We start from the raw sequence: 26,302 nt of genomic DNA, 5'->3' as shown, positions 1-26,302 counted from the left end.
CCTAAGACCAACCCCCTAGTCAAATGCTGTCAAAATCACCGGTCGACCATAAGTCAGTATGAGAGGACGTTGATTCTGCGGAGGGCCCGGGTTCGTAGACCGCATTTCGCTCTGGCTCTGAAATCTGTCAATGAGTAACATAGCCGTGAAATCCAAGAAAGCAACTAATGTCGGTCTAATCCAGGAAAACCCCTTGGCGCGTTAACGATCGAAACCAAAATTTGAGCCGAACAAGGCGAGAGTATCATTGAAAATCTAGTATACACGGAAACTGTCGAGTAAAAAGCAACAAGTTAAGCCGGGAAGATAACGCGTTTACCGTCCGGGCAACTGTCCACTCTGCATCATGGCGGCGTTCTGCTCCTGGAATCGTTCGTTCAACCGGGCAGATCCCTTCAGGAACTTGTCAACGCAACGCATAACACAGCCCTCCTCGCGGGAGATGAGGGACTTAGTGGTGAAGTCGTTGACGCAGTCGTCGAAGCATCGCTGAACAAGCTTGGAGTACATCTAGACGAGTGGAGGCAAGATTAGAATCTGAAAAGCAGGATGCCTGGAATTTGAAGTGGAAGCCGTTGAGGCGGTTAAGAGACAACGTACGGTCATGAATTCCTTCATTTGCTTTCTCTCGATGCGAGAAGCAAACTCGCGTTGTTCCGAGGCCGTAAGTCTGGGTTAGTTAGCATAACTCTGGTGATGCAATGCAATTTCGAGGCCATCTTTTCCGATTGCCAAAATCTGTAGTAAGTTGATAAGAAAAGGCGAACACTAACCCGTCCATTGTGATATTATGTGAAATATATAATGAGAGGGTGGGAAATGTGGAGGTGTAGTTGCAGACAATAATAATATTCTAGCACTCAGCCTCGACCGAAGCTCCGGAGCTCAGCCATGACAAGCTCTTCAGTCGCCGAAGTCACCTGATGTCACATGTCTTTTTGACACGTGATATAAACCACGTGACCACTACTTGATCCGGCGAGGTCCTCCATCACCCGAAAGAGGAAGGCGAGCCTGCCCTGGAGGCTGCTTACTCAGGGTTTAAAAAAAGAACATTCTGCGACGAGTGACGGAGACTGGCCATGTCAATCCGGAGCCTAGGCCCTCTGAATTCGCATGAATAGATTCCCGTATCCATGGTTGTGATACTGGTGATAGGCAGGCAACCCGACTTCAGCATCTGGTGAGGTGGTTTCCGGGATGGACCGTCAACCCAATTACCCAGGGGAGCCAATCCTTTGCACACCAGGCCACCACTGATGCGAGGCGGCTTTCCACCGTGCAGGGGCTTGCTAGTCTACTTGTTCACTGCGAGGTCGGTCACGCTAGCGGAGGAAGCCGCGGTTAGGTGCTGATTCTGCGTCTGTGTGATGGGGAGTTCGGGGTTGCATTGAATCCTCCTTCAGGGCCAATGCTGTCAGCCAGTGTTGGGCTGTTGGTGGAGAGGCCCGTCCTCTGTCTGCTAATTTTTTCGGCGATGTTTGGCCAGCAGGTCGGATGCCTGGGAGGCGAATAATTCTCGAAAATGAAGATCTTCCAGAAGACCACGCACGCTCCAGTCGGCACATCGACAATAGATTAAATCGAGTCTACTGTCAAGCCCCCGACCAAGTCTGCAGCGGGACATTCGCTCGTAACGACGGTACGCTCTAGTCGGGGACCACTGTCAAGGATCGCTAGTGTCTGGAACCTCCGTTCCAGAACTAAGACCCAGGTCGACTCCCAGACGAGCTCCCGTTCCTAATTCTGGTTCCAAGGTCTTGACCCAGTTGCTGTCGAGATGTAAGTGGTGGCCGTGATGACTCGAGAGCATCCGAGACTCCGAGTCGAGGGCAGCAGTATAGCGGCGACCGTAGCGAGGGCCATTGCCTTGATAGTAATAGTCTCAAGAAATAGAGAAAGAAATGGCCCAGGAGTAAGCAGCCGTTGCGCTGCCCGTGATGGATAGTCGTGTGCGCTGCCTCGATCAGACGCAGCGACGCTCGCTGCTCCCTTGGTCTTGTCCCCCTCCACCCACCGCTCCCTCCACTGAATGTTATTCTTCCCATCCGCTGCTTCTGCTCGTCGACTGACCATCTACCGCTGAACTCTGCTTCGAACCCAAACTTGAGGGGGGCCAAAGTCTCCTGTCAGGCTGTGGTTGATACACCTGGATTGACTGGCTGGGCCTTGCCTCGTGCCTTTTCCTTCTCTCCCTTCTTACTTCTCCCTTCCCCCCTCCCATCGATCAATCCACCACCTCGATTCCTCCATTTCACACGCTTCTTCTCCCTTCGTCTTCGTCCGTTTTTCTCGTCGTTTCGTACGAATTTCACCTTGAAACTGCCCCGCATCCACCTCGTCGATTCCATTCTTACCTCGCCACACCGGGTTTGTCGCGGCCTGCGCGCTATTCGACCCCAGGCCCCTGTGCTATTTTGGGACGTCCCATCGTCATTCCAGCCCCGGAATTCACTGCGCGCCAACGGGGTCAGTGACGGAATAATTGTCGACTCGGTTTCGCCGTATTCTTAAACCCTTGATTATATCTCACCGTTCCTGCCGCCCGTCCCACACTATTCAAGATGGTAACTGGAAAGCCGCACGCCGGCGCCGACTCCTTCGTGCCGTATCCGCCTCCAGCACCTCAGCGCGAGGTTTCCCCTGCCTCCCCGCCGTCAAAACGAGATCTCACAACATGGTGGAGGCAATTCAAGAGGAATACTAGGAAGGAGGAACCGAAAGGTACGTGCGGAGACGCTTGACCAAAAAACCCCTCGAGTGTGGGACTTCTGTATGGAAAGTTATCGGTCGAAACGAACCAGCCAGTTCCTTTCCTGGGCTCAGGTGCTGAGGGCTTAATACTATCTCAATGTCTCTACACTCGATGTGACGCGATCTTGCATTCATTGCGCTTCCTTCGAATCCTATCATGCTAATAGGCGACTCTAGAGAAAACACAGCAAGGTATCTTCGGTATCCCGCTCAAGGTCAGCATCAAGTACGCAAACGTCGCTATTTCCCTCACAAACGACAATGGGGAGAGTTTCATTTACGGTTACGTGCCCATAGTCGTCGCCAAGTGCGGAGTGTTCTTGAAGGAGAAAGGTACGGCCTTCCGAGCGCGCGGTGTCCTACGGTCGGTGCTAACATTTTTCTATCTCATTAGCGACTGACGTTGAGGGGATTTTTCGTCTAAACGGGTCCGCGAAGCGGATCAAAGACCTTCAGGAGATTTTTGACTCTCCCGAGCGATATGGGAAAGGCCTGGATTGGACTGGATATACGGTCCACGATGCTGCAAATGTCCTTCGACGCTACCTTAACCAACTCCCAGAACCAATTGTCCCCCTGGAATTTTACGAGCGATTCAGAGAGCCCCTGCGTAAATTCCAGTTGCAGGCCGAGGAACAAGGAACATCTCAGGATTCGGAAGCCACAGAACATGCGAAAGCTGTTGCTGCTTACCAGCAGCTGATCAGGGAGCTCCCCCCCCTCAACAAGCAGCTACTGCTATACATTCTTGATCTGCTCGCTGTCTTTGCGTCGAAATCGGACCAGAATCGAATGAACTCAGCCAATCTATCCGCTATTTTCCAACCCGGGCTACTTTCCCATCCGCAGCACGATATGTCGCCAGATGAGTATAAGTTGAGCCAGGACGTCTTGATTTTCCTCATTGAAAACCAAGATCATTTCCTGGTCGGTATGAATGGCACAGCTGCTGATGAGCAGACTGTGAAGGAAGTTGAATCTGGCAATGCTCGTCCTCCGACGTCTCAATCGACCATCCGTCGCTCCGTATCCAGTGCCAGTGGAGGAGCTGATAGCTTCAAAAAGTACGAGTCGCTCCGAAGGAACGTTTCCGTATCTTCAAAGAACTCGCGTGCCTCGAACAATGTTTCAAATCCCGCCACTCCCACCTCCATGGGTGCTGTGGGGGTGCACAGGAGTAACACATTACCGTCCAAAATGTCTCCCGCGACCCGATATAGTCGAGTCGTGGAATCCTCAAATTTGAACGCCCCGGGAACGTCCCCGCATCAGTCCCGATCTTCAAGTCGCACGCCGCCATCCACTGGGAATGGAGTACAATCTCCCCCAGCATCTGCCAATACCGAGGCGGCCACCTCTGGGCTCGTATATGTGCACTCAGCTACACATGGTCCGACGCCAAAGCCTTCGTCTGATGTCGAACGTGCCCCGGAGAAGCTCGAGCAAAAAGCAGAGCAGAAGCCCGAGAGGCCTCAGGATGTTACCTTGCCACCACCTACAACGTCGTCTCCTCCACCGGCTGTTGTTACTCCTACCAAGGAGCGTAAACTCTCGAGTTTTTTCAGTAAATCCCCCCCGCCAGGCGGAGATTCTAAAGAGACGCGGCAACCAAATAGGTTGAAAAAGAAGCGGATACCTGGAAGTGCAAATGAGAGCGCGCAAAGTTCTTCCATCTCACTCCAAGGCGCAACATCCGAATCAGCATTGATCACATCGCAGGTGCCACCGCGATCAGAATCCGCGCATGATGACGGGGGCGCTACTCCCAAACCACCCAGTAACGCAGCCCCAGAGGAACCTGAGTCTCAGAGAGTGGGAAGATCCGAGAAAAGAGCTGGCCAATCAGAAAATGGACAGTCAGCCGCAGATGCCTTGCGTCCACACGGTTCACGGACGCCATCCATGAACTCGCGGTCGTCTTTCACGGACTATTCAGACGTTGATCACACTGATGATGCATCTCGCTCCGAGCGTAAAGAACACCGCCGGAGTTGGCGTTTCCCACGATCAGCAAAGCGAAGCAACGAGCAAATTGGCCTCGGTCTGGGGTCGCCGCCGCTTACGGCTTCAAGTCCCGGGGCAGACCGCAGTACAAGCTCGATAGGTAGCTGGCACCATTCCAGCAAGAGCTCACCCTCCGATCTCCAACATTTTGCAAATGATCCTTCTTCTCAGCCGCTAAGTCTGGATGCCGAGGTTCATAACGGTACTTCCAAGGAAACCCCACCCTTGGAGCCCGAGAAGCGAAGTCTCTTCGGAAAGTTCAAGGCCAAAGTTGCCCAGGTTAGGGACGGAGTGCGAGAGTCATCAGAAAGGGATCGAACCAGGAGCCCTGTGAACCCCGATGATATCTCCGCTTCAGGTCAAAATATGCCTCCTGCTAAGGATACTACTAGCCCTCGACCGGCTCCGATTGACGTGAACCGAGAACCAAAAGAGGCACAAAGTACCACACCAGTGTCCCCTCTACCCAGTTCTGGATTACCACCTCCTATTCCTGAAGAGCCCCACACTCCTGATAGTCCTGTGGCACCGGCCAACCCGATTGCGCAGTCAGATAAGGTGGACAAGCTCGACAACGTTGAGGAAAGGACGGATGAAAAAGAGGTTGAGAAGGCAGCAGCTGCCGAGGCGACTCCGTCAGAAACACCTCAGACAACCCAAGTCCCTGCAGCTGAGGCCGCGCCCAAAGCACAGTAAAAATTATAATGAGCTTTACCTAATATCGCTCTTGGTTTTGGATACGCTAGGTTGGTTAGGGGGCCCCTTACGCCATGATAGATGGGTTGGTTCGCGATCTCTTCTTCTTTGTCGCTATCTTCGGCTTTGTTTGCCCAGAGACACCCAGTTTCCTTTGTATTTCCTTGGACGAGGCGTGGGATTGTATGCTTAGCTTTGGTTTCATGTTTCTGCAAATCTGTTCTCATACCCCTACCCCTGATATTCGTTATGGCTCACGAATGATGTATTCTTGCTCTCGATATGTGAAATCCGTTCCCGTCAACTCGTCACTGAATATCTATGATCTTGAAACTTCAGGATATACTTTTCCTGCTCTATAGTCCTGCTCTATCGGGCAACCTCGGCCGTGATAGGCTTGAATCCCACACCCCATAATAAAAGCGGTAATCACTGGGAATTTGTGTACGCCGGAGAACAAAGCGTAAATGATGAGTGTCTATATCGTACTTTTTTCATTCACGCTATCAACAGTAAAATACCCCTATTACAACTCACGGGGCGTTTTTGTCCCTTCAACCAGTGCTTACTACCCCACATAGGTTATTAACATCATGTGTCATGGTTACATACCCGCTGCAAGCCATGACAAATACCTATACCGAGCAAGTCCCAGGCAAGCCCTCCTACAAAAACCACCGAAACTCAGGCGAAGCCGGCCCATCCCGCAACCGATCTGTCGGGATATCACTAGCCCTAACAGTCACGCCATCCCTGCGATTTCTCCTCCTATTATCAAAAACCATGTATAGACCTAAAAGACCCGCAATGACAGAGCCGGTCGCCCCAAATGCACCCACCGTAATCAGCGCAGGCATGTACTTTGGCTTATCCTGCTCGCGGAAGACATTGCTCGCGACCACACCCATTAGGTTCGCAAGCGGCACGCCGATACTGGTGAGGAGGACGCGGCGGCCCTCGTGCGCGATGTTGTTGTTGTACCAGGTGCTCAGGAGGACGGAGGGCGCGGAGGTGCCCCAGGTCATCATGAAGGTTGCGAAGTAGGCGACTTTGATCTGGGCCTCGACGTCTGTGACGGACGCGTAGATCATGAAGCCCGAGAAGGTGAATAAGAAGCCGAGGACGATGAATGGGGAGCGGAGGCGGACGGCGTCGGAGCTGAATGCGAGGACGAGCAGCATTACCGCGCCTGTGACGTTGGGGGCCACAGTGTAAAGGTTGGTCTTGACGGTAGTGTAATTCAGGCGTTGGATGATCTGCGGCATGAAGAGGGCGACACCTTGGAGTGGCACGCCGAGGCAGACCTCAATGGCGAGAAAGCAGTAGGTTGTCGGGTGCTTGAAGATACCGAAGGCTTCGCGGATGTTGAACTTTTCGTTGACGACGGCGCTAGAGTCGACCTGGATGCGGTGGAAGGCGAGGGCCTTTTCGTCCTCGGATAAGAATTTGGCCTCTGCAGCGCTGCGCGGGAGGTACCAGAAGGCGAAGATTGCGAAGGTAGCGGTTGCGCAGCCTTCGATGATGAATAGGTATCGCCATTGAGATATGGGTGTGTTCTCAATCTGGAAGACGCCAAATGCAATCAGGCCGGAGAAAGCGTTGGCTATGTTGGAAGCTGCGTAGAAAATGGCAAGTCGGCGAGCCAGCTCTGCACGACGGTAAAAAGTAGTCAAATAGTAGATGACTAGAGGGAAGAAAGCTGCCTCCGACATGCCCAGGAACCAGCGAAGGGCAAAGATTCCACCGAAATTCTTGGTGGACGCTGCAAGGATCGTGAAGGAGCCGAAGCAGAACATCAGAATCGGCATCATCCTAGCTGGGCTTAAGCGCTTGCCCAGCATTGCGAAGGGAGGCGCAAAGATGACATATGGGATGAAGAAGATAGACAGCAACAAGTTGTACTGGCCCGGTTTGAAATTGAGGTCTAACCAGTTAGCAACGATGAGCCTGATAAGTATAAGATGGAATATTTACCGTCGCTCATGCCGTCTGTTTCGGCATTACCGATATTTCCCTTGTCGAGTGCGTTAAATAGATCTATCTTGTATTAGCTAGCTAGTAGTCCTCCGTGCGCGGCGGCATCACTCACACATGACAGCCAGGACAGGCAGTAACCGCAGATCAAATCGACGACAGAGTGCCCGCTCAGCCTTGTGGTCGACGACACCGGCGACATCCTCGACGACCCCGGGCGCATAGCGGCCAGTCTTGTTGAGGTCTTCATCGGGCAAAGTATCTCTCCCCCCGGATACAGCAGTGTCCACAGCCGTCAACGAAGAAGAAGCCTTGTGATCCATGGCCGCAGTCTATCTACCTACCCGGTCACTCAGGGTATGTAGGACAAAGAGGATAGAAGGAGGGGAACAGAGAGGGCTGCGTGCTGGTCGGAGAATGGATGAAGCAAGGGAGAGATAACTGCTGGGGACGAGCTTGATAGGGAGCAACGGCACACCGTATCATCGGGAGCTCCATCTCCAGCGTCACTCGCATCATCCCCGCTCTCCCTGCGGAAGTCAAGGGCGACAAGACTCCAAGGGTTACATTGAAGGAGCTTATCGAGCACAGCTGATGCGACGTCAAGCGGTGCGTGCAACGGAGATCATTGCGGGGAGACGCCGGATCAGGACTAGACCGGGAGATCAGATAACCTTTTTGGTCAGCAGCGAGATGGCCGGTCTTTGTGATTGGTGCCCCCAACCGCCGTTATCGAGTCCCGGGGGCCCTCGGCGAGCTGAGGCATTCCTCTCTTGACGGGAATGTTGTTTAAAGTTAATCCCTGGCATTCTTGGATGTGACGAGAATCTAAGCTGGCTTGATAAAACGGTCCGTTTGACAGTACTGGAAGCCTGGAAAGTATACCTGAACTACTGTATGAAGGCTGATTATCTCACAGATTAGACGGAAACCTGGCCGCATCCTCCTTGATCAAATCCACCGCTCTCTCAGCCACTGCATACACCGTGGACAGGATGTTCCCGCTCACATTTCCCGGGAAAACACTGGCATCGACGACTCTCAGCCCCTGCACTCCATAAACTTTCAGCCTCTCATCCACCACCTGTCCAATAGCGCACGTCCCGCATGGATGATACTCAGTCAAGCAAAAGTCCCTGACAGCCTCGGACGCAGAGGCGTGGTCATGCAAATCGACGCTCTCCGGGGGATACGCGCGTCGGTGAACCTTGTCCTTTAACGCAGGCGACTGGGCGATCTTATCAGAGAAGCCTAGAGCAGTAGCGAGGACCTCAATGTCCGCGGAGTGGCTAAGGAATGCTGGGTCAACAGCAGGGTTTTTGGCTGGATCGCTGCTGGTGATGTGGACGGTGCCTCTGGATGCAGGATACTCGACACAAGACACGAGCGTGAACGCGTCGCGGTCGTTCTCGTTGAGGGTTTTCTGGAACTTGCCCTGGTCGCCGGCGACTTCCTCTACGCCCATCGTTCCCTGCATTAGAATGTACTGGATATTGCCAGATATAGGGCTTTTGAGTTGCTTGGCGACTTGCTCCAGTTGTTTCCGCTCGAAAGGCGTCTTTCCTGGAGATTCGAAAATCTTTTGGCAAGTTCGCTCTACCTCTTCCGGACTGACCATCTTCGAGTACGGTAGGAAACCCATCCCGCTGGTAGCAGCCCCCAGGATGCCCTTGGACTCCTTAGCATACATGTCTAGGTGCTCCTGCAGATTGTGCGCATGGCGCAGTGAGTCGAAGGACGAAAAGCCGTCTTTTAGTTCATATATGGCAGCGGTCAAGACGTGGTCCTGTAGACTCGCGCCCACTCCCGGCAGGGGAATAGTGCACTGCACTCCTACTGGAGCGAGGATCTTCGGGTCTCCGATCCCCGAGAGCTCCAGGATCTGAGGAGACTTGTACGTGCCGCAGCTCAGAATAACTTCTCTTGTGGCCCTGATATCGTGCGTTTGGCCGGCACAGTGGATGCGGACACCGCTGGCCACATTGCCCTGCAGGATCACCTTCATGGCTAGGGCTTCGGTGAGCACCCGAAGATTCGGCCGCCGGGTATTGGGAAGCAAATAAGCGGTGGCCGCATAGCTACGAGTCCCCTTTCGCACCTTTCTGTCGATCGTAGTCAAAGACGAAAAGAACCCAAGGTGGTCTCCGCCACCTGGATCTCGTGGGCCGGCAATCCCGGAAGCTTGTTTCCCGGCTTCGATGAAGCTTCGTTCGAGCGGGGTCCTCCAGTTGTTGAAGCTGGTCTGCACTGGTCCAGACCTTCCATGACTTTTTGACTGGTAGTTAGTGATGTTGGTGTCAGACGGAACACCACCACCGGGAGTATCGTCGAAGCCTTCGTGACGCCGGAAATAGGGCGCCATGGACGACCATGACCAGCCCTTTCCGAAGGCAGACCAGTCATCGTAGTCTTGCTTTGAGCCGCGGACGTACATCATCTGTGGCTTTAATATTAGCAGTGGTTGTAGTACTTGGGAGAGATGAGGTTTGCCAACACCGTTTGTAGCACTCGATCCACCTAGCATTTTCCCACGGGTCAGGGCATGGACTTTCCCGCGGTTTCCTTTCTAATGCCCATCAGCATTACCACCATAACAACTAGACAAAACAGAGCCAAACAATCAAACCAGACAAAGGACAGATACCTGAGGAACCGTAGCCAACATCCAGTCATATTCCGGCACACCCAGTATCCTGGTAAAAAGAGCCGGGGTTGAAACGTGCTCATTCTGAGTCTGGTCTTTCCCGGCCTCAATCACGCCCACGTTGACTGTTGGATCTTCGCTGAGCCCAGCAGCTACTGCGAGACCGGCTGTGCCGCCGCCGATAATGATGTAGTCGTATGACATTTGGAGGAATTCTTCAAGGGAGCAGATGGCGCTGCGGGGGGTATCAGATGAAGCCATGCTGGATCGCTGATGCTGAGAATAGAATAACAGAAAAGAAAAAGAGAGTGTGAAGGATGAAAAGGTCTATGTGGAGGCAACACGAACAAGTTTGCGTTTGACTGCGCAAGACAAGATGGTGATATTTAAGTCTCATATCCTTGTCTTTATTATTGCTCGGCGCTGTGGTTGAGCCAATCAGGATGCATTGCGCGGGCCTTCCGGGGTACGAGGCTTAAGTTCCGCTCCCCCCGCCGCAATCCACAGATATCCGATTAAACCGGGAAATTCATATCAAATGAGGGCTCATTGCGCCGCCTCCGACTGGGGAATCGGCATTGGAGAACAGGCTCGAGAGGTCGTGCCTGGGCGATTTGTCGACCTCATAAAAAGGTACCATGTTTCCTGTCAACGTCGGATATTCTGCTTAGCACCACTTGTGCGGTGGTGCCTATTACTAGCTTCCTTCATCACCATGGCCACTCTACCATATTTTCAGGAAAAACTGTTCATTAACAATGAGGTACAAGAGTGCAAAGATAATACCAATTCGAATGTCAACTGACAGCTGTATAGTACGTGCCAGCCAAATCAGGAACATACTGCGCCGTACGCAACCCCTACGATAACAAGATCATAACCGACAAGGTCCATTGTGCCGGCAACGAAGATGTCGACGATGCAGTCAACGCCGCGAACCGAGCCTTCCGGAGCACATGGGGTCAGATGCCCGGACAAGAGCGAGCCAAACACATGCTAGCCCTCGCCGACCTGCTAGACTCGCATGTAGACAAGCTAGCACATCTCGAGACCCTTTCAATCGGGCTCCCAATCGCCATTTCACGAGCTATCGCAAGTGGCCTCGGTGCTGTCTGGCGCTATTACGCAGGGTTTTGTGATAAGCTTCCCGGGGAATTCGCCCCCGAGGGAGACGACCGAATTTACAAGATCGTCCGGTACGATCCATTTGGCGTCTGCGCTGGTATCGGCGCTTGGAATGCGAGTCTGTTCTTCCTATCCATGAAGGCGGCCCCCGCCATCGCGGCCGGTAACACGTTTATTTTCAAGTCCTCTGAGAAGTCTCCGCTGGGCGCGCTTCAGGTTGGCGAGTTAATCGTCCAGGCTGGGTTTCCGCCTGGAGTTATAAATCTGTTGAGTGGAGAGGGTGCGACGGGGGTGCACCTCGCGTCTCACATGGATATCCAGAAAATCGGCTTCACGGGATCTCTGGAGACGGGGAAGAAGATACAGATCGCTGCCGCGCAGAGTAACCTCAAGCGAGTGACGCTGGAACTAGGCGGGAAGTCGCCATCAATCGTCTTTGAAGATGCAGATTTGGAGAATGCCCTACAGTATGCGTCGCAGGCCTTCCTTGTGCACTCGGGTCAGATTTGTGTGGCTCCGTCGCGACTGCTGGTTCACAGCTCAATTTTCGAGCAATTCATATTGCAATTGAAAGGCCGATTCGAGGCACTGGCGCAAGCAGCCGGTGACCCTGAGATTGCCAATACGTTCCTGGGCCCAGTTGTCGACGAAGGGCAGAAGGATCGCATTTTATCGCGGGTAAAAGCAACGCAGGGAGACGTAGTCTTGACTGGAGGAGCATCAACCGGAGGATGTTTTGTGACCCCAACCATACTGAAAAACCCTCCACTAGATTCAGAAGTTTGGAAAGAGGAGATCTTCGGGCCTGTTCTCTGCGTTCGCGCCTTTGAGACAGAAGATGAGGCGATCCAGCTGGCTAATGCATCTAAGTATGGGTTGTCTTCATGTGTCTACACTCGAGATATCCCTCGCGCTTTGCGACTCTCCAAGCGGCTGCAAGCTGCTGGCGTGGCCATAAACTCTAACCACCAACCCGAGTATGATGTCCCTCTGGGGGGGTGGAAGCAGAGCGGTAATGGCAGTTATGAAGGGGGGCATGCGGCGTTGACGGGATATCTTCAGGCCAAGACAATACTTCTTAATATGGCGAAGCTTTAGATGACAGCCACGACCGCAAGGGTGTGTTAACGAGGCATCACCCATTCGTCCATAACTTCGTAGTCTTTAGATTGTATTCCCATACCACACCCTTCGGCTTGAGTCTGCTGTCATAGTTTGGTAGCATTTAGGACGACATTCCATATTTTTGGGACTAGGTTTCCATCCCCAGAAGAATTGGCAACAGTTCGTTAACGAGCACATTTAATTTCCACTTCTTAAGCATCATCCTATGAACTGCAAGGGCCAATCGGTATGAAGCAACATATCAAACGGTTCAGGGCAGTGAGGAGCTCCGGACTTTGGATCCCGCAACGATCCAGCAAACTGGGCATTCTGGCATCTGTAATCGAGCATATTTCGAAGGAGAATGACTGTGCGTTGAACATCGCCCCAGTGAGATCTCTCCCATAGCCTTTCCAACCTTCCCAGCAAGAAAAGCATCTCTGTCTCGCGTTGCACGACACAGCCGAGAATCGCAAACGGCCAGGAGTAATGCTGGTTCCAGAAGAGCCCCTGCACGTCGGATTGCAGGACTTTCATTATTTGTTTGACTTGGGCCTGGACTCGGCTGTCTTTGGCTGTGAGCTCTGGATTGGCTGTTTTTAGGAGTAGAATATCCGCTGATAGAGCATATAATTGCGCTGCTTTTTTGATTTCTTCGACTTCGTGATCATGGTTTTCTTCGCTAAAGATGACCTCATCTGGAGTGAGCTGAAGAGGCAGGTAAGGTTGTAGCTGATCGCGCAGATTATTAGCCAGCTGTTTGTCGTGGTTGTTCAAAGGCGAGCGACGAGCGAGGCGAGAAATCTCAAGTATGAGCCGGCACAGCGTTGGTGGGATAGCAAAGAAGGATGTATAGCTGGGCTCGATGAACTTCTGCAGTTGTTTCCACATCGTGTCCTCTGGTAATCGGGAAATGTCCGGGCTGAGAAATGCGGTTGTTGCGGCGTGGTAAAGTAAGGCCGCAGCGCACATTTGCTGGAATGCACTGGTTCGGGTCAATTGATCTGTGGCAATTCTCACTTTGAGAGCCATAATGCGTGATGCGCCGAGTAAGTGTGACATGGCTTCGCAATATGGTCCAGATTGGGCACGCTGTTCATAGTTAGAAACTAATTTCCAACTGGGCTTTGAAAGCCGTCGGTGTACTTGCCTCGAAGATGCAAAGCAACAAAGCCTGCAGGAGCAGCCAGTCTTCTGTACCCTTTACCCTGGACTCTTCAATCATTCGTCTGGTATAACGTAGGGCGTCTGAGTAGTACGTCAACGCATGCGGAGGGGTTGGCACGCCGCTGCTCTGAGACAGAAACACGGTTGCACAGGCTAGAAAGGAGTCCCTGACACATGGGTATTGCGCAGCGAGAGGGATGAGCTCATTACCAGTGTCCAAGGGAGTCCCAGGAATCAGCATTTGCGGTATCATGGTTGACGCAAAGTACTGGAACAGGGACTCCCTGGAAGGGTCGCCAAACGGGGGTGGATACTTTAAAGAGGGAGTATGATTATTTAGAGTAGAGAGAGCATTGCGGTGACGATCCACAGGCGCCTCTTTGGGCGACCAGATGCAGGTTAGGCCATTGCGACAGCATGATTGACATTTAGGTGATTTTTCATCACATTTCTTTCGTCTCATGCGACCTGGGGGCAAAAGTCAGCATACGACAAAGCAGTGGGGAACTGCGGCAACAAGGACCGGCATACACGTAAGGCAGCCCGACTTGGTCCTCCACCTAGCTGGCATGATGGGCGATATACCATTTTTCGCTCAGCTCACAAACGCTGAAGGATCGAAGTCAGTCGTCTCCGCACATCAGAGCGACGAACCATAAGCAGGAACCGAAAGCCGAGATCGGTGGGGAGAAACCGAGTCAGATCGAGTGGGGCACGTCAAGCAGATTGGACTCATGTACCAATATCAAGCGAGGCCCAGAATTGTCTGTCAGATGGCCCAGATTGCACATTAGTGTTTAATATCACAAATGAGATGATGAGACCCCGGAATAAACCCCGCATCTTCATAACGCTACACGCACGCGGCAAGAACTCGCTGGGTGAGAACCGCACCCGTCTTGGATACTCCGCTTACCACTGGGGCATTCTCATCTCGCCGAAGAATAAAGCTACTCACCCGGCTTCAGCATCCCAATCCCCTACATCTCCATCCGTTTTGCACACGCACTTCGATGTCACGGACTCGCTGTATGTTGATCCGGCCACTGGTGAGGTAAAGGAGAATTGGCGGTTCCGGGAGCGGGGTTCGCCTGACCCGGTGATTTCGTTTCAGATTCTGGCGAGAGTTTTCGTGGGGAAGCTGGATCCTGCATGGGGAGCCACTGGCGGGGTTAGAGAGAAGTTCAGTGGCATAGGGTTACCCACGAAGGAGGTTGAGGGGGAGAGTTGTGTTAGTTGGACGCGGGAGGCGATTGACGTGTTGAAGAGGATGGGCGCTTTGCAGCCCGACTTCGATATCGAACGGGTTATGGATACTGCGTTGGGATTTGCGGATGAGAGTCTGAAAGGGAAGGGGAAAATCGGTAGCATACTGGACTATACGGGCAGGGGAGGTGTGTAGATTCGTATAGTACGGTTAGAAGGGTGAAAAGAGAGTAAGGCTGTGAGCAGCCAATAGTAACGAAACAGACATGATTTGACACTGAGTTTTTGATAGAAAAAGATCTACGTATGTTTTGCCTGACATGTTCTGCTTACACGGCCATCTTGTCTACAGCAAGTTATCTAGAGCTTCGCCTTCCCCGACACATCATCCATAGATACAGGGGTGAAATCGAGCAGCGCATCCTGGACTAACTTCAGGACTTCCGCCGCACAGCCAAAGGAAAGGCTCCACCCGGCTCCTCCATGGCCGTAACTATGGACGATCCGGCTGGGCTTCTCACCCTGCATGCGCAGCTCCCTCTCAACACGCACATTTTTGCCGCGGAATGGCCTGAGACCCTGCGCAAGAGGGTATTTAGGATCCAAACGTGCTTTCTTTAACGCGGGCAAAAACGATTCGCTGCGATCACGCATGCGTTTGATGATGGGCGAGTCCAGCGTGAGGTCCAGATCCCACTCGTGAGGCTCCGTAATTCCGCCCAACACAAGAATGTTATCATTGCGAGGCACAAGGAAGACGATTTCGTTGGATGGGGCAGCGGGCTCTTTGCCGGGATCGGTTCTGGTTCCTGTGGGAATTGACATCGCTGTAGTGAGCCGGGGGAAGTCAGTACCGTCGTTGATGATTCGGATGAGAGCGCCGCGAATCGGGTAGCATGTCTTGTCACCTGCGAGGGTGAGCGCGTCTAGACCGGTGGCGTTGACGATGGCGTCGGCACTGTAGTCCTTTCGAAGTTGGCCCTCTTGGGAGAAAAGATCTCCAGTGACGGTTTGTGTTATCAGAGTGGCGCCCTTTTGCTCGACGAGCTCGATGAGCCAGGCCATGCCGGCATCGGTGTCAATGACTGGGGCGAGAAACTCGAAGGCGTCGACAACCCCATAGGCAGGGTTAATGCCGTACTTGTGGATGAGTTCTGCGTCATGGATGACATCGCGAACGCCGCTGGCTCTCATTTCCTTTACTTTCTGGAGAAGGGATGCGGATTCGGCTACAGGGTGGGTGGTGAAGAAAGTTGCCGGTTTGACCTGGACACCCACAGCTGCAGACAGCGATGGAGATTTGGCAATAGCATACCAGATGTCGTAGCTGATCATGCACCAACGCTTCGAGTTAATTAGAGAGATGGTATCGGTGTGGTGACCACAGACAGCGGGAGGGAATTCCCAGAGGGCACCGGCAATCTGCGAGGTAAGACGCTGCTTGTCGCCCCAAGAGGCCCATTTCTTGGAGACAATAGTGACTTTGTAGCCCTTGTCAAGAAGAATCCAAGCTGTGGTAAGCCCAATAACGCCGCTGCCAATGATGAGAATGTGAGCTGCATTGGGACGCGGAGGGTTGAGGGGTACTCCATCAGGCGAGAGATCTTTCCATAGCTTGAGTGGAGCCATCTTGAAGTTGGTTAATATTGGTCAAGGAAAATTCTCGTTGTGTTGATGTTTTTTTGCTTTTCTTTGTCTTTTATACCCGACAACAATTCCATTGTGGTGAATATCGAAATGACAATGGCTTTGACACCGGTGATGTTTGCAACCATACATTCTGATTGTTATATTACTATTGGTTCCTGATTACATGCAATAACATTGGCCACAGAACGCAAGTAATTAAGATGAAGCTTCATGGATATTCAAACATTGAACTTAATATGCAAGTGTCCACATGTAAGTCACTTCATGGACATTAAGCTGCATAGAGTGCATAGGCAGCAACACGTGCATGATGATGAGATCATCTATTTACGATATGCAGTCAGGCCCAGCAGGGAAACTGGCTATATGCATTTTTTATTGGGTTTCATAATACCCAATGATAATAATAGCAAGGAAAGACGTCAGAGGCACTGGGCCTGCTGGCCCAAAGAAATGAAGGAAAATGTAGGAAATTGTTGATCAGCACCTTGTGATGTCATCGTTGGTGGTGCTTAAATACGGACTCGCTACCAGCTGCTCCCCACGGCAGAAGAGTCAAGACCAACCCTCCAGCTTCTTTTCCTCCATATTTTCCGTTACAAAAATGCCGCCCATTCACGAGCGCATCGAATCGGAGATCGTCGCCCAGGAGCGCACTCTTTGGACCGCGATAACTTCGGCCGATCCAAAACCCGAACTTGAACGGCTGTCGAGTCCGAACGCCGTCTTTCTCTTCCCCAAGAAGGGCATCGTTACCGTGGATGATCTGGGCGAGACCTTCACCAACAAATTCCACAGATTCGACGAGTACGACCTGCAGGACGTGCGGGTCATTGTGATAGATCTGATGGCGGGCACAGTGACCTATCGAATCCGCGCAACGCAGAATGGCCAGGAGTACGTGGCTACGGGGTCGTCGACCTGGGGCCAGGGATCGGACGCTGAATGGCGGTTGATAGCGCACCAAGAGACGCTGCAATGAATTTTAATTTTCTTCCTGACCTTCGTGTATTTTCTCCGTTTATGATTGATGATGTGTCATGTGTCTATCTTGAACAACTAACGGCCGCTAAGACTCTTGCGTCCGAGAAATCTCCACAAAAACCGGCGCTAGTCTAAGCTACTTTAATCCCAGCTACTCAATCTATTTTCTTCACGCGATCTTGATTTTGAAAAGTTTTCACTCTTTACACTCCACTCCAGTATGCTGGTAGATCATGCATTTGAACAAGGATAACGAGCCCTGGGCTGGCTATGTCGTGCCTCTCCCCATCCCCGATCCCTCTCCGCGCACCCGCAAGATCCTCATCGTTGGTGCGGGTATTGCCGGCATAGCTAGTGCTCTGGCTCTAGCGAAGGAATTGAAGCCCCACGAACCTAACCTCCAGATAACCATCTTCGAGCGTCACGGTGTCCTCTCGACCTCCGGCGGCGCGATCAATCTCACTCCAGTCGCACAACGGCATCTCGACCGACTAGGCGTCCTCTCTGAACTCGACCGTCAAGGAGCCGACGGTGGTGCCGATGTCGATGCAATTGAACTCTTCTCGAGCCGCTCCGGCCGACCCCTCGGTTCAATTGATTTCACTGATGGCGATGGTAACGGCATAGACGGCTACAAGGGCCGTCGGGTGATGCGGATTGTCCTCTCTCTGGCGATGTTGGCCGTTATCGAACGCCACCCGAACATCCGCATTGTATACGGCAAAAAGCTTACAGGCGTCACGGAACACAACAACCAAACCATCCTGCACTTTGAAGACAGCACATCGGCCGCAGGTGATCTCGTCCTTGGATGCGATGGTGTCCACTCCGCCCTCCGCACGCAATATGTCGACCCTAGCCGTCCGTCGGAATATACTGGCTTGTCATTTCTCCAGACAACAATGGAAACCCCTCCTCCCCCTCCCCCTCCGTCTGTGAGAACCAGTTTCAGCCGCCCCAGCACCAGTGCCAGCGAAAGCACACACGCCTCCAGCAACAAAAGCAGAAGCAATACCCGGAGCATCAGCAACCTATCTCATCCTTCCACCACCCAGATCCCCTCTACCGAAGAAACACAACAAACTATGCACGCGCCACCATTTGCCACCAGCGGTCTCGCCCTCTCCCGCCACGGCGACCTCCTAGGAAGCTTCTGCGACCGAGACCACTCGATAATCTTCCTTGCCGCCATACTCCAGATTAGCGAGTCACGGCTCCCACGGTACCGCATTGACCCCCCTTCACCAAATACTCCAGACATGGACCCCCGGAAGCGACTCGACATCCACGCAGCCCTCCAATCAGAGATCCGTTCCCGCTTCGCAAACTCCGGCAACCCTTGGATCCGAGACGTCGCTAACCTTAAGACCAACTGGATGCTCTATCCTGTCTACCAAGTCAGACCAGGCGGCCGGTGGTGGAAGGGGCGAGTGATTTTATTAGGCGATGCAGCACACGCGGTGAGTCTCTGACCGACCAATCACACCGAATTTTTTCAGCATAAACTAATGATATATATCTAGATGCCACCTCGTGACGAATCCGCCGCCTACGCCCTCGACGACTCCATAATGTTCTGCCGCATCCTCGCCCACAACCGCGATGAGGACCTCCCCGCGGTCTTCTCCAAATACGAGTCTGTCCGTCGGGGCCGCGTCGAAGATGCCTTCTCCGCAGCAAAGCGGATGTGGGCGACGCATCGCGACATGGGTTTCCTAGAGGGGCGGTGGAAAGAGTGGACGATGCCGTGGGTGTTGCGGAAGAGCCGGGGGACTAGAGACGCGGCGTGGAGGTTTGATGCTTATGATATTTGACTTGGGTATGGCTGGCTGCGTCTGGGGTTTCTCGTGTTTCTGTTTCTGATTCGGATTCTGTTTGACTGGAGTTGTTTGGATTGATAAGATCTCCAAGGGTTTTGTGTACATTAAGGATGGGTTGGTTGACCGGTTAGGTTTCATATAGATAGGTAAATGGAGGGATGCGTGGGTTGATGCATGGCAAGAGGCGAACTTTATTATTATTGGTTGGTGAGTTAAAGTTGGTTGTATTTGTTTTATACGCACAACACAGTGGAACGGCAAAATATATTAGCATAGCATAGACGTTGGCTGTTTGATGGATGATTTGTGATAAGAACTAAACAAAGTAGTTTATATATACACGCTATCACTGCTTTGAAGGCCTATGCATGGCTAGCAAAGAGAGAAGGGGTGAAAAAAAAAAAGGTTTATGAGAGGGAGCGCTTAAAAAGTAAGAGTCTGCCCGGCGGTTCCCACAACGGCATTCTTAACAGCATCCGGGCCAAGAAGGTCATACTCATAGTCGACGCTGGTGAGAGTACCCTCCAGGGCTTCATTCTTAGCACCACCGAAGTCGTTGTCGCGCTCAACAGCATAGCCCTCATCAGTTGAGTAAAGGGCCTTCTTGCCATCAACCCAGGTGTTGGACTCGACGAGGACCTGTGCGCCGATACGGGTGTTGATGCCGTCGCTGACGTTCTCGTAGTAGTTGTTGTAGAGATGGCCGGTTCCGAAGCGGATTGAGGGACCGCGCGAGTTCAGGTTCTGCCAGTAGTTGTTGGCGTAGGTGATGTGGAGCTTGCCCTTGTCTTCGTCCTCGTTGCTGTTGGAGTGCCCAACAAGCGAGGCCTTCCAGTGGTCATGGATGTAGCTGTTGGACACGGTGATGTAATCCGAGCCGCGCTTGAAGTCGAGAAGACCGTCATAGTAGTCCTTGTCGTGGTCCATGTCAGAAGAGACGTCGACGTGGTCGATCCAAATGTTGTTGGAGTATTCTGTTCGATCATCAGCCATCTATTCACAAGAACCGAGCAGTATTCGGGTTATTGTGTCGTACCGGCACCAATGGCATCTCCATTCTCAGCGGTGACCTTCTTCACGCCGAGGTTGCGGATGATGACATTCTCGACCTCCTTGAGTCGGAGACCGAAGCCGTCGAGGACAGCGCTGTCGTCAGCACCGAGGATACTGGTGTTGCTGCCGACATCGACCTGCGACGCGGACTCCGAAATGGGGCCGCTGACGATGACGACCTTGGCCTCATCGCCCTCGACGGCCGCGGTGAATTCAGCGTACGAGGAGACGGTGGTGGTGGTACCGCCAGCACCGCCGGTAGTGCCTCCGTTCAGGCTGGCGAAGCCGAAAGCGGTCTTTGTAAGTCAGCGTGGAGTCTTGCGAAATGGGAGAATTTATTTAAAACGTACATCATCAGCACGCTTGTTGAAGTTGGTGGTGGGAGTCGGAGCTGCAAGGGCCGGCCCTAAGCAGCTGACGACGGCGAGAAGAAACTTAAGGTTAGACATTGTGAAATGATCTCAATTGAAAAGAAAGTAAGGATTTGAAGTAGACGGAAAAGAGTGTATGCAGAATGATTGACAGGCTAGCTGTTGAAGAACGAAAGAACCGTCGTCCGAACGGCTTCTTATATAGTCCTTCCAAGCTCCATCTTGCTCCACCGGAGTCATGGTCTGCGGAAGAACAACTGAAACGATCAACACCTGTAACTCCCGGATACAGACAGCAAAGCCAGTGAAGGCTCACTGAAGCTGAGCTAGGGCCTTAGCATATTGGACATGGCGTTACAGCTAAACTAGACAGCGGTTCGTTGACGCCGGACAATCCGGGCGCCAAGAACTCATAATGAAGGAGACTGGGGGTAAACGAGGCGATGACCTTTCTGATGGAGAAGTCCCAGAAGGGAGCAACTAGTATGGTTATGAAAGTGATTAAAGTGAGACCGGAGAAATTCCTCAAACGATGATAGTTTGTTTCAGAGCATCTGCCAAGAACCAACGGCGACTGTCGGCGGAGATTCGTCACACTTGACGCCTCAAAAGCGGAAAAGCTGGCCATGGCGTCCGGTGGTCATCTACTCCGGAGTACTTCGTTTTTCGCAGGGCTGTGCAAGGAAGCTTTTGCTTGTAGTCTTCGATCGTCCAGTACTCTGCCCTACAGGGCGCGGAACTGATCGTCACCTGTCAGCCNTATGACATTCTCAGATGTGTAGAGTTTGCAGAAATGGAATCATAAAAGGTCGAGAGTATCTGCGCCACATTTGTTGTGACTCTCGACAGACAATAGTCGGGAATTAATCTATTTCTGGTGGTATGGGTTAGTCCTGATTCATGGAGTTGGCGTTTCCGGGAGCGGAGCCCATGGATATTAGAGGAGTCAACCACCAAAGCTCGCGCACTTTTTGGTTTATATGTTGAAATGTGATGCGATATTGTCTCACTTCCGATTCATGGACGCAAGAGAAAGCAGAACTTGGTGAGAGTCCACACTTTGGGCACGCGTGATCACATCGATTCTTTGGGAACCGAGATAATGCGCCAATGGCGTATACCCGAGCTATGCGTATCTCTAATAACATCAATTAAAGCACTCGTTTCAGCTCAACACTGGCGAGCCCTGCTTCAATGGCGTACTCCGTATACGAGTCATGGTGTTCTCCCCACCCTTCCATCAGTATCGCCAAGCCAGACAGTTTGTGGTTTCAGGAGGCTGACAGAAACAGGAGCATCAACTCCACGTTGCCAAGTCTAAACAGACCCACTACAATGTAAGCTACGACTATTCCTGGGTAGGAGCGAGTCAAGGTTCAGGTACCAGGTGGTTGCCAAGGAGGCGATTAATACGGAGTCTTGATAGCCGGCAGCCGAAAGGAAAGGAGAAGCCCAGCTGCACGGTGACATGATGCCAAGAATGCTGTTTTGCATGACAGGGGATAATTTGACCCTGGCAAATGTGCTGTGTTGCAACTGACGGCATGGTGTCTTAAATTGAGGGAGAGATGAAGGACCAAGGAAGAAGCAAGTGGGTGGACAAGACTTGAGCACCTGACGACTGACGGCTGTCCTGTCAAGGCCTTTTTCCCACCATTCTCTAGGTCTTTGAATTCCACTGTACACCATTTAATCGCGACTTCCACACCCCTTGTTCATTTGCAGTTGCTTGATGCTCCCCTGGATGCATTATTATGCCATGTTTTTCTCACAATGAGGTCCTTCTCGTAACTAGGTACCCTAGCGGCTGTTCATCTACAACGTACGCATCGACGGACAACGGTTGACCATACTACTTGGCAATGAATATCAACAACAGTCCATAACAGAGATTCAGTCTCAACTATACTGCGTCGACAATCTGAGGGAAAGGAAATAAACAGGAGAAAAATTGAACCCAAAGCTCCTATGTACAAGAAAATGCCATGCAACATTACGGACAGAGAAACACCAATCATTAGTCAGTATCATACTTTAACAACGGCCCCTCAAACCAACACGCTCGACCCATCCGGCGAGTTCTTCTTACTATTACTGCACCCACAAGCGGCAGCGCCAGCGGCAACCTGCGATGGCGTACGCGCATAGCTAGGTGGGACATCGAGGACCGGATTGCGTGTGAAGAAGTTCCTTGGTCGCAGGAGGACAGTCATGGGCTCCGCGGGCATGATGGGATAATCTTCGGGAGTGGGGAAGTGAGTTAGGCCAAAAGTGTGCCAGAGGACGACATCAGTGTTGTCTATTGAGCTGTTGGGACCGGCCTGTTCGATCCATTGTGGGAGACCTTGGGAGGGTTCTCCGGAAGTCTGGGGTACGTGGCGGCCTGCTGGGTGGACTTGGTCGTCCGAGTCTGTTTGGCAGTGATTAGTTATGGGGTTTTGTTTTTTAATGGGACGCCGTGAAACTTACACTTCGTAACGTGCACGGCGTGTCTAGCAAAACCGGCTCGCTTCCAGACGAGTCCACCCTCCTTGGGAAGAAGACCTGGAACTTCACGGCTGACAAGCTTGTACGAGACAGGTTTCTTGCTGTACGGGTTCAGCTTGTTCGTGTTTGCGATTTCCCACGTTCGGCTGGTGGATCCGTCGTAGTCAGACATTGCCTCGAGAGGGGTGGTGAATTTCGTCTTCTTAGCATAGAAAGCATTTCCATATTTGTTTTCTGCGCTGCCGACTTCACCTGGTCCTCGAGTGGCGTCGACTTGGAAGACAGTATTATGTGGGCCGTCTACGTTGGCGTCGACACGGAGACAGAACAGGTGTTGGTGGTTGTGGGCATTGACGCCTGGGTAGACTTCGGTGCCCCAGCCGTGGGTGTCCTCGCCGGGGTTCATGGCGTAGGTATTCAGGATACCGGTCAGCTTAATGTCCAGCTGGACAGTGCCGTCCTGGTGGAAGATCCAGTAGACGCAGTATTCATAGTTCGCAGCGGTAAAGATGTGAGAGAGAATCAATTTACGGCCACGAGTGACAATCATGGACTCGTCGCGGAAATCGGTATGCTTGTAGAGGATACCAGCATCTTCTTCATGGATGCAGATGGCGTTCTTCACAATTGTGCTGGCACCGGCACGGTTGACAAATGCTGCATCCATGTAGTGGATTGCGCCCTTGCAGTCGCAGCCGAGAGACAAGCTGTTAGTCATGTAGCCGCCACCGTACTCTCCCAAGTCAAAAGCATGCTTTCGCTGGTGGGGGTGTTCAGGGTTGCCGTATGGGACAACCATCTCGGCTAGCGACAGTCGGTAGAAAACGGGGCGGACGTTGCCCTTGTCGTTGTAGGTGATGTTGTTAAGGACGAGACCCTCGCGGTAGTTGAAGCCAACGTGGATGTTCCAGTTTTGCCAATCGATACTGCGTCCATTCACATTGAAAGAGACACCTTCCGGCTGTGTGATGTGGATTGGTTTCAGGTCCGTCCTGTATCCGCCTTCTTTCTCAACAGACTCTACGTGGTAGTTGTTGGGAGGAGCCTTGTTAAGTGGGCGTCGCACAGGCGGAATATCGATGTGGATGATCTGCTTAGTCTCTGCATTGTAGATAGGGCAGAAATCTAAGGGATAGGTATATTGGGAGTCGTCAACATGAGGTCGGTAGTACATAAGAGCTTGTTGCAGGCGGATATCCGTGCCGAAGCGCTCATCGTACCCGATTGTCCAAGCTATGGCTTTCGTTAGACATGTAAAATATAAATACATTTGAGACCCAACTTACGATCACAGTAAACCTTATCCATATCCTGTGGAGGAATACCAAGGATTCCACACTGCTCAATGACCTTAGGGTCCTTGCGAACAATGTGCTCTACCTCCTGCAAATCCTCCATGGTGATCAGAGGCTGCACGCCAGGCGTGTGCTTCCATTGAATGATCTTCTTTGCATCAAGGTCGACGATACCATCGTAGATTTTCCCACCTGGAGCAATGGCAACAATGTCGGCAGCACGAGTAGGACGAGTGGTACCATCGGGGTTGGCCAGCCAGGCCATCATTTGGTCCTTGCGGGGTTCGTAGAGCGTAACCCCGTTAAAATTGAGTTTGCCATGTTCTTTGCGGATGATACCAACAGCGGTATCAATTTCAGTAGTGGTAAGAGGATCCAGAGGATGAGGAGGAGGCGCCGAGGCGCTGACCTGCATGGTCAGTTGCTGAAGGCGGTCGAGGACCATTGTCGTATATGAGCGTTGTATATATAAGAGCGGGGAAGTAGGAGTAAGTTAGAGGAGGTGGAGAATGAAGGGAAGTTATTGATAAAAGTCACGTCAACACCACAATTTCAGAAGAGAACAGAAGAGAGCGAAGACTGTATGATCCTAAATGAAACAAAGACCTTCAACGAGGGGAAGAGGGGTGGTTTATAAGTTGGAAACCGCTGCATCCTGAGCTTCCTGTGCAACAACCGATAAGAAAAGAGTCCGATAAGATACTCGGATTTCTTGACCAAACCGGGATTAGCGTGTCACCTCGTGTTGTCGTTCCCTAAACAGCAGTCGAAAGCACTCGCACCAGCTCCAACTTGACTGTCTTGGCTTCCACCCAGACAGCTTCCGCATCTGCTTACGAATTTTACTGATTCACGAGACGGATTCTCTGTCCAAGAGTGGTTGGCCTTGCGCCGCTCTCCCACTACCCCGGATTCTCTTTTGCTCGTGCACGCCCCCATGATCATGCCCGCATCCTAGGTCGTCCAGCGGCATTGCCGACCTAAGCTTACAAGCTACAAGATATCCGATCCCGCATAGATATGAGAGATCCTACTAGTTCATAAATCATCATTTCTAGCGCTCGCAGGCGATCGAAATGTGGCAATGTGTTTCGGGGTTTTTCTGTTTCCCCTATCCCGCCTTGATAATTTTTATGTTAAATAAGACATCGATCAAAGAGAAGATGTCGGCAAGTTAAATCACACCGCATGGTCCTTCTCCCTCGCGTCGGAAGAGGAGCACTGATGTGATGCCAATTCACCCTTCGACCGAGAGCACCACGCGGGTATACACTTACTAATCAGTCTGATATCGGTCGAGAGGTGTGATAGACCTTCTATACTAGTCGAGCGATTGAAAACGAGCTCTCATTTGAACGATTCGGAATGATGTCCATTGGAATTGAAGGAAGACGTCTTGTGGCGGACTGTGGGACTATACACCGGCAGTGATCAGCAAGAACAACTCCCTTGTACGACGACGTTGAAATGCGATTGGATCCTTGAGTATTGGAGTCTTTGAGGACTAAGGGCCCACAATCCATGCTGGAGGATATAACCGCAATTCCGCTGTTCACCCTGTGTAGTTGCGCGCAGGACTGCGCTATTTGCGAAATCGGTGCCCACATTGACCATCATTTTTCCCTTATTGTTACTGTTACTACCCCAAGCCCCATCGGCACTGAACTCTAGGTGCCAGGTACTTGTTGTTTGTTCGCGTTAAAAAAAAGCCACCGAAACCTGGGGTGGTTGTGGGAGAAGCAAAACCGGCCCAGGGCAGCAGGTAGGTGAGCAGTTAGTGCTATGTGTTACGTTCTATTTTGAAGAACGGACAGCCTGCAAACGAACCAACTCCGCGTTCCGGCGTCCACCTGCACCGAAGGATGCGATTACGATCCAGTAACTCACCTGGAAGCCCTGCGCGGAGAACATTCGCGCAGGCAATGTCGACTTCCCCGAAGCAGTAACGAAACTAGCCTCTGCTGCCTC

The 26,302-nt window shown here is 52.1% G+C and overlaps 11 protein-coding genes across 11 annotated transcripts; 4 read left to right on the top strand and 7 right to left on the bottom strand.

The window, feature by feature from the left end:
* Positions 1-143: 143 nt before the first annotated feature.
* tim9 (protein transporter TIM9) lies at positions 144-1,242 on the bottom strand. The gene is made up of 3 exons (XM_040839774.1): positions 774-1,242; positions 601-670; positions 144-510 (listed from the first exon to the last, which is right to left on the bottom strand). The coding sequence occupies exons 1-3, from the start codon at positions 779-781 to the stop codon at positions 316-318; spliced, it is 273 nt and encodes a 90-aa protein (XP_040701945.1). The 5' UTR covers positions 782-1,242; the 3' UTR covers positions 144-315.
* A 1,322-nt stretch (positions 1,243-2,564) lies between these two features.
* ASPSYDRAFT_153541 (putative Rho GTPase activator (Sac7)) lies at positions 2,565-5,454 on the top strand (the record flags this gene model as incomplete). The annotated part of the gene is made up of 3 exons (XM_040842294.1): positions 2,565-2,724; positions 2,932-3,087; positions 3,149-5,454. 3 exons carry the CDS (start codon positions 2,565-2,567, stop codon positions 5,452-5,454), a joined length of 2,622 nt encoding a protein of 873 aa, XP_040701944.1.
* Positions 5,455-6,119: 665 nt separating this feature from the next.
* On the bottom strand, positions 6,120-7,751 carry ASPSYDRAFT_90323 (putative MFS transporter; the record flags this gene model as incomplete). Its single annotated transcript, XM_040852316.1, has 3 exons — positions 6,120-7,378; positions 7,429-7,491; positions 7,544-7,751. 3 exons carry the CDS (start codon positions 7,749-7,751, stop codon positions 6,120-6,122), a joined length of 1,530 nt encoding a protein of 509 aa, XP_040701943.1.
* Positions 7,752-8,341: 590 nt separating this feature from the next.
* ASPSYDRAFT_90322 (GMC family oxidoreductase) lies at positions 8,342-10,333 on the bottom strand (the record flags this gene model as incomplete). The annotated part of the gene is made up of 3 exons (XM_040852315.1): positions 8,342-9,865; positions 9,923-9,994; positions 10,073-10,333. The coding sequence occupies 3 exons, from the start codon at positions 10,331-10,333 to the stop codon at positions 8,342-8,344; spliced, it is 1,857 nt and encodes a 618-aa protein (XP_040701942.1).
* Positions 10,334-10,758: 425 nt separating this feature from the next.
* ASPSYDRAFT_46137 (aldehyde dehydrogenase family protein) lies at positions 10,759-12,496 on the top strand. Its single transcript, XM_040847165.1, has 2 exons — positions 10,759-10,835; positions 10,889-12,496. Exons 1-2 carry the CDS (start codon positions 10,788-10,790, stop codon positions 12,293-12,295), a joined length of 1,455 nt encoding a protein of 484 aa, XP_040701941.1. The 5' UTR covers positions 10,759-10,787; the 3' UTR covers positions 12,296-12,496.
* Positions 12,497-12,520: 24 nt separating this feature from the next.
* ASPSYDRAFT_32200 (Zn(II)2Cys6 transcription factor) lies at positions 12,521-14,039 on the bottom strand (the record flags this gene model as incomplete). Its single annotated transcript, XM_040844950.1, has 3 exons — positions 12,521-13,393; positions 13,509-13,936; positions 14,000-14,039. The coding sequence occupies 3 exons, from the start codon at positions 14,037-14,039 to the stop codon at positions 12,521-12,523; spliced, it is 1,341 nt and encodes a 446-aa protein (XP_040701940.1).
* Positions 14,040-14,077: 38 nt separating this feature from the next.
* ASPSYDRAFT_46133 (uncharacterized protein) lies at positions 14,078-15,182 on the top strand. The gene has a single exon (XM_040847164.1). It carries the CDS (start codon positions 14,283-14,285, stop codon positions 14,868-14,870), a length of 588 nt encoding a protein of 195 aa, XP_040701939.1. The 5' UTR covers positions 14,078-14,282; the 3' UTR covers positions 14,871-15,182.
* Positions 15,035-16,303, bottom strand: ASPSYDRAFT_153424 (FAD-dependent oxidoreductase; the record flags this gene model as incomplete). The annotated part of the gene is made up of 1 exon (XM_040842282.1): positions 15,035-16,303. One exon carries the CDS (start codon positions 16,301-16,303, stop codon positions 15,035-15,037), a length of 1,269 nt encoding a protein of 422 aa, XP_040701938.1.
* A 625-nt stretch (positions 16,304-16,928) lies between these two features.
* ASPSYDRAFT_58658 (uncharacterized protein) lies at positions 16,929-19,122 on the top strand (the record flags this gene model as incomplete). The annotated part of the gene is made up of 3 exons (XM_040849573.1): positions 16,929-17,183; positions 17,557-18,768; positions 18,832-19,122. 3 exons carry the CDS (start codon positions 16,929-16,931, stop codon positions 19,120-19,122), a joined length of 1,758 nt encoding a protein of 585 aa, XP_040701937.1.
* A 429-nt stretch (positions 19,123-19,551) lies between these two features.
* ASPSYDRAFT_152918 (pectate lyase family protein) lies at positions 19,552-20,630 on the bottom strand (the record flags this gene model as incomplete). The annotated part of the gene is made up of 3 exons (XM_040842241.1): positions 19,552-20,102; positions 20,165-20,477; positions 20,532-20,630. 3 exons carry the CDS (start codon positions 20,628-20,630, stop codon positions 19,552-19,554), a joined length of 963 nt encoding a protein of 320 aa, XP_040701936.1.
* Positions 20,631-22,202: 1,572 nt separating this feature from the next.
* ASPSYDRAFT_46131 (peroxisomal copper amine oxidase) lies at positions 22,203-24,971 on the bottom strand. Its single transcript, XM_040847163.1, has 3 exons — positions 24,326-24,971; positions 23,022-24,272; positions 22,203-22,962 (listed from the first exon to the last, which is right to left on the bottom strand). Exons 1-3 carry the CDS (start codon positions 24,777-24,779, stop codon positions 22,601-22,603), a joined length of 2,067 nt encoding a protein of 688 aa, XP_040701935.1. The 5' UTR covers positions 24,780-24,971; the 3' UTR covers positions 22,203-22,600.
* Positions 24,972-26,302: the final 1,331 nt, after the last annotated feature.

This window comes from Aspergillus sydowii (assembly GCF_001890705.1).
Source record: "Aspergillus sydowii CBS 593.65 unplaced genomic scaffold ASPSYscaffold_6, whole genome shotgun sequence".
In the NCBI taxonomy this organism is placed as follows: Eukaryota; Fungi; Ascomycota; class Eurotiomycetes; order Eurotiales; family Aspergillaceae; genus Aspergillus; species Aspergillus sydowii.
This window is presented reverse-complemented; position numbering and strand designations above follow the sequence as displayed.